The 10,990-nt window shown below is 37.2% G+C and overlaps 1 protein-coding gene and 1 long non-coding RNA gene across 2 annotated transcripts; one reads left to right on the top strand and one right to left on the bottom strand.

The window, feature by feature from the left end:
• On the bottom strand, positions 293-10,647 carry LOC109721115 (putative pentatricopeptide repeat-containing protein At3g05240). The gene is made up of 2 exons (XM_020248537.1): positions 8,325-10,647; positions 293-338 (listed from the first exon to the last, which is right to left on the bottom strand). Exon 1 carries the CDS (start codon positions 10,577-10,579, stop codon positions 9,044-9,046), a length of 1,536 nt encoding a protein of 511 aa, XP_020104126.1. The 5' UTR covers positions 10,580-10,647; the 3' UTR covers positions 293-338; positions 8,325-9,043.
• On the top strand, positions 2,802-3,858 carry LOC109721116. The gene is made up of 2 exons (XR_002219135.1): positions 2,802-3,063; positions 3,168-3,858. It is a non-coding gene; the product is annotated as an uncharacterized LOC109721116 (long non-coding RNA).

The following is a 10,990-nucleotide window of genomic DNA, read 5'->3' on the forward strand; positions in this document are numbered from 1 at the left end:
ACATATATACAAAGAGAAGAGATGAAACAAATATACATACAAATTTAACAAAATTTATAATTTCAGTAAATAAATTATAAAAAATGGTAATGAAAAAGCAACAATAGCATTATTACTCCATATGCATTTTGATCGCATTGCGACATTGGGGAGACGAATCCCCATCTCCACATCACTTTTGCCACCATTGTCAACGTCGAGCTCCTTTTTCATCACAGTGACGTTGATCCCATATAAATCTCTCGAAATCCACCACTTCTTTCCCCTCATTGACTCCAAATCTATCTTCGCTTTCCCCTGCCATGCCACGCCGCAATTCACGGAACCCTAATTTCAGTCTACATACAATTTTAAAACAGGAAAAGAAAAAAATTAAAAGAATTATAAAATATAAATCTTTTTTATGCGCCAAAAAAAAAAGAGAAAAAAGACTACGAAGAAATCTTATTTTACTTCACATTAGTTAGAAGGTAAGCTAGTGTGAAGTCAAAGCATGGTGTAGAAATGGGGTGAGAAGATGAAGCATTAAAAAGTTAGAAGAAGGAAGAAAGTAAGGATGAAGAAAAGACTGCCACGTGGCAAACTTCATGAGAAATAATGTATAGGTATATAGCTAATTTGATGAGACGGTATAATTTATATACCTACATAATGATTTATTATATGTATTCTAAAATTATAACTTGAAGGCTAAATGTGCAATTCATTTTTTATTTACTAAATACTGCATTCTTCTTAACTAAATTAAAAAAGTATTTCAAGTAAACTATTCATGCATTCCAGCGGCACCCTTGTGATATTTAAGAAAAGAGTTTAAATTTTGCTCATGTAATGATTTTGGCATCTAAGATTTAATTGGATAAAATATTTGAGCTACTTGGTGGTGTGCTTATTTAAAATAAAAATTTAAAATTGAATGAATATTAATTCTAAATATTTGATCACACCTTTTATTTATTAAATATTATATGCTTTTTAAATAAATTAAAAAAAATATACACTGTATATGAAAAAAAAAATGAAGTAACTAGATTTCAAACTTAAATACCAACAATCAAACTTTTTATCACTTGCGTCAGAGATGATCAATACAATGAATACGATGTTTCATACAACTACACCGCCTTACCACGTTCTTAGATGGTGGGGAGATAACTAAGAAAGCTTAAAGAGAAGGGCCTACTTAGCGAGCTTGGGTAGTTGGAGTTATCACGTGATTTCATAAAACTTCTTTATTAACGATTGGTGTGGCCTAACAAAACAAAAATACCTAGACCCGTTTTACTTTCATTTTATTTTAAAGCAATTACATCTATTTCAGAATTATTTCGGCACTAAAAATTTTAAGTTCGAGTTCTATCAGACTTCTAATTTTTATAGTAATTTTAAGTTTAGCTTGGCATCTCAGTAAGAATTCTTGAGTTTAAACTTCACTGAACTCCTAGTTTCTCCAATAATAGAATTTTCAATATAAATGATTATTTTACTGACTAATGTGGCTATTCTAGGGATAGGTATAAATTGAGGTATAAGCGGGGATTAGATCAATTTTGCGTTTGGATGAAAATTGGCCTATTCTTGGGATTAAAAAAAATAGCGTTTGGTTAGGTACGATAGAATAAGAAAGATAGTGGGTTTTATAAAAAAAAAATAATCATATTATCCTCTTATTATATTGAAATTTAAATTTTTAAATTTCAAACTTTAAATTTAAGATCAAATTTAAATTTAATAAATATAAAATATCAAATTTTAAATTTCAAAATTAAAATATCAAAATTAAAATTTATAATTTAAAATTATAAACTTTAATTTTGAGATTATAAATTATAACTTTTAAAAATTTAAAATTTTAATTTTTAAAATTTTAAAATAAGAATAGGGGTGGGAACAATTAATAAAAATAATTTATTATAATAAATTTATAGATTTTTTTAAAAATTCTACTTAAACTTAAATTTAATAAAAAGAATTTATTATAATACTTAAATATAATTTATTATAAATTTTATTATAATATTTAAATATAAATAATATGTATTAATATAGTATAATTAATAATTTTATAATAAAAATAATGTATTATAATATATAATATATTATATTTATATACTTTAGTTTTAATTCAATTTATAATTTTAATTAAGTTTGAAATTAAGCATTGGAATAGCGCTATTCCACCAAAATGGTGGAATAACAAATTCCTTGCTATCCCGGGATAACCGGAATAGCAAGGTTTGACCGGGATAAAATATCCCGGCCAGTTTTCATTCCGTTTGGCGGAATAGCGGGGATAACTTTCGTTACCCCCGCTTATCCCCCAACCAAACGGGGCCCTAGTGCAAATAAGTACCAGATAAGAAACAAAACAAGTGAATAGACGAAGTTTATTTCATTAGAAATAAACTTATTTCTAAATGAAATAAATGAAGCGGGTAGCGTGCTACCTATCTCTCAAAAAAAAAAAAAAAAAAACAAGTGAATAGACAACTAGAAATTAATACAATATGCATAAGATAATAGTTTCATTCACAAACCTCGAATTGTTCGTAAGAGAAAGACTCTTAGACTTGTTAATGATGAATCGCACCACAAAGAAAAGATTAGTAGAAGATGATGAACGATAAGTGCAGTGACGGTTTTAAATCATGTATTTTTAGTGTGAGTTTAGCGTCAGAACTTTTCTCTTTTCCGTATTTCTCAAATTCGTTGAGGTCAAAAATACTGAAAGATGACCTTCTTTAATTGCTGCATTGACAATTTTTCTTTTTTCTTTTTTCATTTAGGGGAAAGGACATTGACAGATTGTTTAGAGCACTACATTAATTGTTTCTTTGACAGAAAAAGGAGAAGGGAAAGAAAAACAGCAGTAACTTCATTTAGTTTGGCTGTTCTCATGACATACTAAAAAGCTGGAAGAAAAAAAAAAACTATGTTAACCCCTGGATGCTGCCTTTGATGCATAGAACTTCAGGGAAAAACAAAAACAGAAAACATATTGCTAAAATGTCTAATCCCTTTGTTCGGCATTCCTTTATGCAAGTTGGGAATCTCCTTTAACTTGTGAGATTACTAATAGCTCATGAAGGCTTTGATTTTGTCAGATCTTAATAGAATTTCTCCTCTTATACTTTGTTAACATTTTCTCCTTTTATTTTTTCTACTAGGCCTTCAGTAGGAAGTTAATCTTTGAGAGATGTATGCAATTTAATACTGCAGTAGAAGAGGAGTTGAATGCTGAACTTGGTGCAGAGAGAGATTTTAATTCCGAAGCAACCAACAACATGGGATGATCATGGTACTCTGAAACCTATCTGTATATTTATGTAGATGTGTACTTCCAGATCTCTTATTGGCTATCTTTTCTCCTACACTAAATAGATTTATTGCTCATATTTGAGACCATCACACTAGTATTATGCTGCACAATTGAATGCTATGTCTGTCAAGGAATTATTAGTATGTATTATTGATCCAGAAAGACAAATTTATTGCTCTATTTGAATGGAGAGATGGGGAGAGAGACGAAAAGTTCAGCGGGAAAAATAATCTTCTCTCATTTGTCTAGAAATTTGAAAATAGAATGGAGGAAATGGAGGGAATATTTCTCTGGAGGCTCATTTTCCTCCTTGTTGTAAAGCAGTGAGAAAGGAAGATACATAAAAATACCACATGTTCTTCTTCCAGAGTTAAATGGATCCTCTTATTTATTCCGAATGTTTTGGAATATTTTTTCTAAGGGAAAGGTAGTTTCGTTTATTTTTTGGGATATTGAGTACTAACCATCTAGCGTTCTGCCATATGCGCTTGAGACGGTGAGTAGAAATATACCAAATAATAGCCGGTTGTTTCTAATAATAGCTGGCTAAGATGTCGTTTTGTCGTGATATTAGCTTATTTGGTAATTTTGCTAATTTTTCATAAGAACTTGAGTGTATGTGTGATGAATTATAGTTTTTAGGGAAAACTTCAAAAACCCCCCTTGTGGTTTCAATTTTTTTCACTTTAGTACCCTGTGGTTTAAAATGTATCAAGTTAGTACCCTGTGGTTTCTCACTTTATCACTTTAGTACCCTGTGGTTTTGTACTTTATCACTTTAGTATCCTGTGGTTTTAATTTGTATCAAGTTAGTACCCTGTGGTTTTTTAAATCACAGGGTACTAAAGTGATAAAGTGTGAAACCACAGGGTACTAAAGTGATAAAGTGCAAAACCACAGGGTACTAACTTGATACACTTTAAACCACAGGGTACTAAAGTGATAAAGTGAGAAACCACAGGGTACTAACTTGATAAACTTTAAACCACAGGGTACTAAAATGAAAAAGTGTGAAACCACAGGGAGGGTTTTTGAAGTTTTCCCTAGTTTTTATAAATGGCAAATTTAAAATTGTCTTTGAACATTACATGTGTGGTGCCCTTTTGTTTCCTTCTTTTCTCAAAATATTCTACTTTGTTCAAGTCAAGCGTGCTGCGGAGTCACGAGACTTGTTTGGTTATATCACTGAGCGTCGCATGTTGGATGAACTATTATTTGAGCAGTAAAATTAGAAAAACTATATTAAAATAAAGGCTTTGTTCTGTGCTCTTAATCTCATTTCAACTTCTTGTTTAAGTAGTAGAAACATGTTTTTCTTTTTTCTTTTTCTTTTCAAAATGTTAGGTTTGACGCCTAACAATATATTGAATAAAAATTCGAGTAGAAAGTCAAGGTACAAAGGTTTCATGTGGTGGTGAGGGGCTTCTTCCTTTTTTTTCCATGCAACCACGCCTATCAAAATAGTTACTCAAGAGTCCAAATACACAGAGAACAACATAAATTCTAAAAAGTAAGTATAAGAAATGCTAATATATTAATGTATAACACAGGCATAACTGTATATGCTTTATTGTAATGAAGCCCTATCAACCTTATAGTATATCTCCATCTTTGCAATTAGACATCGGTAAGGAGGATTTATCTATGGTTTATGGCAGACTTCATATGCTAAGATCTGAATATAAGATGGACCTCTGAAAACAATTGATGTTTTGAGGAGAAGAATTGTCCTCTTCGATTGCCCTATTATGATTTGAGTTTCTAAATCACAAAATCTAAATTAACCACAACCACCATGTTATAGTTTATTATTCCCAATCATTCTTACTTTGTCTTTGCTTTGTCACATCTAATAAGTAAATAACTTCAGAAATAAGCAGAGAAAATCTCTCAAAAGGAATTCTATCTTATCAATCCTATTCCTTATTTTTCCCTTTTCCACTATTTTACATCCTTTTCCCTGTACCTACTTAGGTTTTCTCTTTTTCTAGTTTTCCTTCCACCATATTCTCCTTAGAGCCTTGAACTTCAAAAACGCAAGCTATCGACCCCACTCCATGTAACACACTGAACCGTTGCAAAAGCGAGGTTCGAGTGTTTGATTTGTGTTCCGAACTTTCTCACACTTTGTGGAGGGTCGTGAACAGTGTTCCGCCCTATGGTTCGAGTCCCGAGAATCGAGGTTTAAAACTTGGCACCAAAACCCAAAAGATTGGATTTTGGTGTGCTCTCGGGTAGCATGTAGCAGGGCCGTATACCGGTACGCGGTGATGGCTGTACCGGTACAGCCATCGGCTGTGGCAGCCAGTGCGCCAACCCGAGGCTTGGGTTGGGCTGGTTCGTGGGATGTGTACCGGTACACAAACCCGTGTACTGGTACGCAGTGCAGTTTGGGCTGTTTCGTGGAGGAGTGTTTTTGCAATTATTGCAAACCCTTTATAAGGCACCCCAGCCCTCTTAGAGGGCTTTCTTGTGCCCTAACCAGTGGAGATCAAAGGTGAGTGCCCCTCCCCTTGATTCTTCTCCATTTTTAATGAGTTTTTGCTTGTTTTGATCTTCTCCTCTTTATGTTTCTTTGCTCCTTGTTGGTTTCCTCCATGGGAGAAGCTTGGAGCTCGTGATTGGAGCTTCGTTGAGGGAAGATCTTGGGAGCTTGTGGACTTTGGGCTTGTTGGAAGCCTTCTAGAGGTTAGTGGCTAAATTCTTTTCTCTAAATCCTAGTTTTGATGCTTTTTGTTGGTAGAAACCCTAGATTTGGGATGTTAGGGTTGGAATTTGGAGATTTTTGACTTGTGGGCTTTAGAACCCAATTGATGGGTTTAGAACCTTCGTGTAGGTTGGGTTGGAAGAATTCTTGCTCCCTTTTAAAGATCAAGAGAGATTTTCACCATTTTTCGGTGAGTTTTTAGCTCTTTCCTTGAGTTGCTTAATGTTTGAACTCATGAATTGTCGTTTCGATGTTGTAACTCCCCTAGCCTATCTCTTAGGGTGCTAGGAGTGATTATCGAAGCTTCGTTAGCGTTTCGGACGCCCACGCGGAGCTTTTGGTGGGTTTGGCTTCATTGAAATCGGAGGAAATGCCTCCTATGTGGTTAAATGTTTTCGTATACTATAAATACATACATATTCATGTTATATGAAATTTATGTGAATTTTAGAACGCTTAAAACCTCTATGTTATGCATAATGAAAAATTGACTCTATGTTGTAGAGAGAAGCATATGCATTGTTAGTATGCATGAGTTTAATGTTCTAATGAATGATGTAAGATCATGTTTCTTGTGTGGAAAATGATTAGAATGACAAGCTTTTAGACTTTTATTCATATTGGGACATAGTAAGCAAAAGTGTCATAAAGGGGTACTTGAACTAGAAAATTATTGAACTACAACTTAGAGACATGATGATAGGCCACTGAAAATCTACTATATTCCATATTTTAGACATGATGATATAGAAATAGGCCATTGAGACAGTTACTATATTCCGTGTTTTAGACACGATGACATAGAGGCAGGGCTTTGGGACATGTGCTGTATTCCGGATTTTAGATCCGATGAAACAGTGATAAACCACTGGGACCTGAGACGGACTTATTCGCTTGCATGCCATTGTGCTTATTCGCACATACTTGTGAGGGTCGCTCCCTACAAGTCGGCACTCCGGATATAGCCAAAATGGAATGCCGTGGGGGAGGCTCATTCCTAGAGTGGGGATGTTGACTACCACGGGGCCATTGTTGGCACGACGCAGGCCGGACTACCTACCGGTAGCTTCCACAGGATTGGGTTACTGGTGGCATATTATACCTTTTGGACATTGACTAGAATAGTAGATAATGACGCATTACCATTCTAGCTTGTGATCATGGTGTTGGGCTTATGCTTCTGCAATTATGCCATGGTAGTTCATTACTTATGCAAATTCATGCTAAGTAGAGATCATGTGGTAGTTTATTACTTATGCAAATTTATGCTAAGTAGAGATCATGTGATAGTTTATTACTTATGCAAATCCATGCTATCTTGAGCTTCCATTTCAGTGATTTATCTGTTCATATTATTCTTACCTGCCTCATTTACCTTACTTGCTTAGTTTTGGGCCTAGTGGTGCATTTCACTGAAGTCAGTAATTGCCCACTGGGAACTATTATTTAATAGTTCTCACGCCCTCTGTTTTATGTTTTCCTTTCAGAGCCCTCTGCACCGGCGGAGGCACGAGACCGCGGCAAGGGGATCGCTAGCTAGATAGCAAGGATTTACTTTTACTCTTAGGTGGTTTCCCCTCTTTTTATGTTTTGGGAGAGCGAGAGATTTTGTTTACCCTGTATAGAGACCACCTATGTACTCTTTTAGCACTTGTATTTGGATCTTTGGTTGTACTACTTTATGGTTTATTAGTGATTTTAGCTCTCTACTCTTCACATTGCTTTAGTCTCTGGATGATGTATATTGCTCTGCTACTTCTAGATGTTTTCTTTTATTATCTCATTTATCGTTTTGTTTTAGACGCCTTATATGTTTTAGACGTATAGCGGGTCTGGACACGCGCCGGGCGGGCTTCCGCTGGGTACCGGGGCGTGACACTCCAACATTTATTAACTTCTAAAGTGAAAGTAGACAGATCTAGTAATTGGTTTTTGTGCATCTAGATGATCTCAACAATGTTTGACTTTCTCGTCATATGACTTGATGCGCACATTGTTTGTACGTTCCCCTGTCACTACCTGGAAGGTTACTAACTAACTCATGTTTAGGATTCCAACCTTTGCATTGTAAGACTAAATGGATCAAGGTATTCAGTTGTTAAACTTAAAAACAAAATAACATGCTTGGGAAGAATGATGCCATTAAGTAGCACCAAACTAAAGCAACTCAAACAAGGATTGCACAAAGCAGGTAGTTCGCTAATAAAAGCAAGACAATTACCTTCACTATCCTATAAATAAGAGAATTGCTGACGTGAAAATACAATTAGAGCAAGGAAAGTAAAGATAGAGAAGTACCAAACTTTCCAGATGAAACAGAAGCAAAATTCTCCACAAGAAAGGCAGAGGTGCTTTTTCATGCTAAGAGAAAATTTGTCAAATACTTTCTGAACCACCATTAGGCAACACACAGCAGCTTTAGCTTGATTCTACTAGGCAGGTGGAGTTATCCAGCTCTGGTGAAAGATAATGAGCCAATTTTAATGGCTACAATGGTCCTTTCTCCCTCATGATGAAACCTTCTTATCAACAGGTTCATATGCAAGTAACAATTAACACTTGAAGAAGACCTGTTTGGATGCCAGAATAAGTCATCCAACTAGCTCGGAATGGAGATTTTCTTTTGATCTTACAACCTTTGATTTTTGGTATTGTGAGATATCAATAATTCCAACTTTCCAGGATAATAGGTTCCACCTAGAAGGTAATTTGCGATTTAGAGGTTGCATATATTATCTAGTTGTAAACATCTTTCCTAACTCTCCCATCAACGAAGTACCACATCCCCTGAATAAACAAAGGAGATATACCGAACAAGAGATTCATGCACCCAACAATTCTGAGCCCTCAAGCCGAAATCTTTTTTTCTCTTTTCCCATCTCAGAATAAGCTTACAACGTGTGTGACATCACTTCTTAGTGTAGTCTACAATGCAAACTTCACTCCCAGATCAGATAATACAACTGGCTATTCATGTTCATATATAGTTAGACCAAATGAATATCGTAATCAAGTCCTTAGACCTGAATCCAACTACATGCAGCAGTCTTAACAACCATTCTTGCTGCCATTTGATCTCTAACTGCATTAGCGCCCTCCCATCGACCAGCATCAGCCAGCAAGTTTGACAACAATGCATATGTACCCCCTCCAGCACCCACCTCTCCTCCGAGAAGCAATTCTTTAAGGCGCTCACATTTAGCCTCATCACCGCCATGCACCTTGTAAGCACTTAACAGTGCTCCCAACACATGCCTGTCTCGTTCACTAGGCATCTCTCTGACAATGTCCTCGGCTAGCTTGAATTTCCCGGCTCGGCCATAGGCATCGATCATGCATGTATAGTGCTCCTTCTGTGGCATAATCCCGTAAACTTTACTCATGGCATCAAATATAACCAAAGCATGGTCTACCAACCCGGCATGACAACATGAGGAGAGCAATGCAAGGAAAACAATGCCATCGGGCTGAGCCCCATATCGTAGCATCAAAGAGAAAAGCTGTAAAGCGTGCCCAACTCTACCATTAATGGCCATTCCCCCGATAACGGTGCACCACGAAACCAAATCCTTGTACGAAAGCTCCCTGAACACCTTAAAAGCCAAACCGACATCACCACACTTGGTGTACATGTTAATCAGAGCATTACCCAAAATTCCGTCAACACCAAGTTGACTCCTAAGCAAGTAACAGTGCACCAACTTTCCCAAACTTAAAGACCCCAGGGAAGCGATCGCACCCAACACGCTAACAATGGTGGCCTCGTTAGGCTCGACCTCTCCATCTAAAAGCACTTCACAAAATGCAAATATGGCCTCTTTATAGCTTCCGTTCCGTGCAAACCCAGACACCATCGTGGTCCAAGAGACCACATCTCTGCGAGGCATTTCGCCAAACAGAGTCTGTGCAGAAACAATATCACCACATTTAAAATACATATCAAGGATAGCGTTGTCCAGAATGACATTACTACCGTGTCCGCCGAAGCTCCGAAAACAAAACCCATGAACCGACTTCCCGATATTGAGAGCTTTGAGAGCAGAACAAGCCGGAAGAAGGCTCACGAGGGTCATCGCGTTCGGCCTCGCACCCATTCCCGCGAACGCATTAACAGCCTCCGCATCGCAGCCGTTTCTCGCGAGCGCCGACACGAGAGAGGTCCAGGAGACGACGTCGGGGTCGGCGATGCCCGAGAAGACGCGGCGCGCGGCGTTGGCATCGGCGTCGGCGGAGTAGAAGCTTAGAAGTGCGTTTTGGACGAAGAGGTCGGAGTGGTGGCCGGATTTGAGGAGGCGGGCGTGGACTTGACGGCCGAGGGGGAGGGGGCGGTGGCGGTGGTGGTGGGCGAGGAGGGAGCAGGATTTGAGGACGAAGGTGTAGGTGAAGTGGTCGTGGGGGAAGGAGGAGTGAACCATGAGGGAGTAGATTTGAATGGCTTTGGCGGGGGTTTTTGAGCGGGAGAGCGCGCCAAGGAGGGAGTTGAGGAGGTTGGGTTTCAGGGACTTGGTGAGGTGGGCTTGGACCTGGCCTAGCTCCAAACGGTGCAGCAGCATTGGGGTCGACCTCTTTGGGATCGATATCTGTGTGTGTGGCAATTTGGGACCCAAAACATGTTACAAACGCACTAATTTACCGACTTTAAAAACTAGGGATGAAAAAAAGAGTTGCTTCTTTCTTTGCTCTAGAAGTAGTCTGAGATCAGAAGTATTGATCTTACTCTAATAAATTCACAAACGCATTACATCTATCATTAAAACTGTCAATTTTGAAACCTTTTGATCACTAGCTAAATAATATCGAAAAATTATAAAATTTAATTTTTAAATACTTTTAATAGTGTAGATCAAGTTTAACAGAGCCGATCATCGATTTGGAAGTCGCATCATTAAAAACAACTTGGTAGCACGGAGGCCTCCGTGCTACCGATAGTATATCAGTATATATATATATATATATATATATAT

Source organism: Ananas comosus, linkage group 15 (assembly GCF_001540865.1).
Source record: "Ananas comosus cultivar F153 linkage group 15, ASM154086v1, whole genome shotgun sequence".
In the NCBI taxonomy this organism is placed as follows: domain Eukaryota; kingdom Viridiplantae; phylum Streptophyta; class Magnoliopsida; order Poales; family Bromeliaceae; genus Ananas; species Ananas comosus.

Excerpts from the sequence above, each read along its gene's own strand:
- LOC109721115 (XM_020248537.1), bottom strand. The coding sequence starts at position 10,579 with ATGCTGCTGCACCGTTTGGAGCTAGGCCAGGTCCAAGCCCACCTCACC.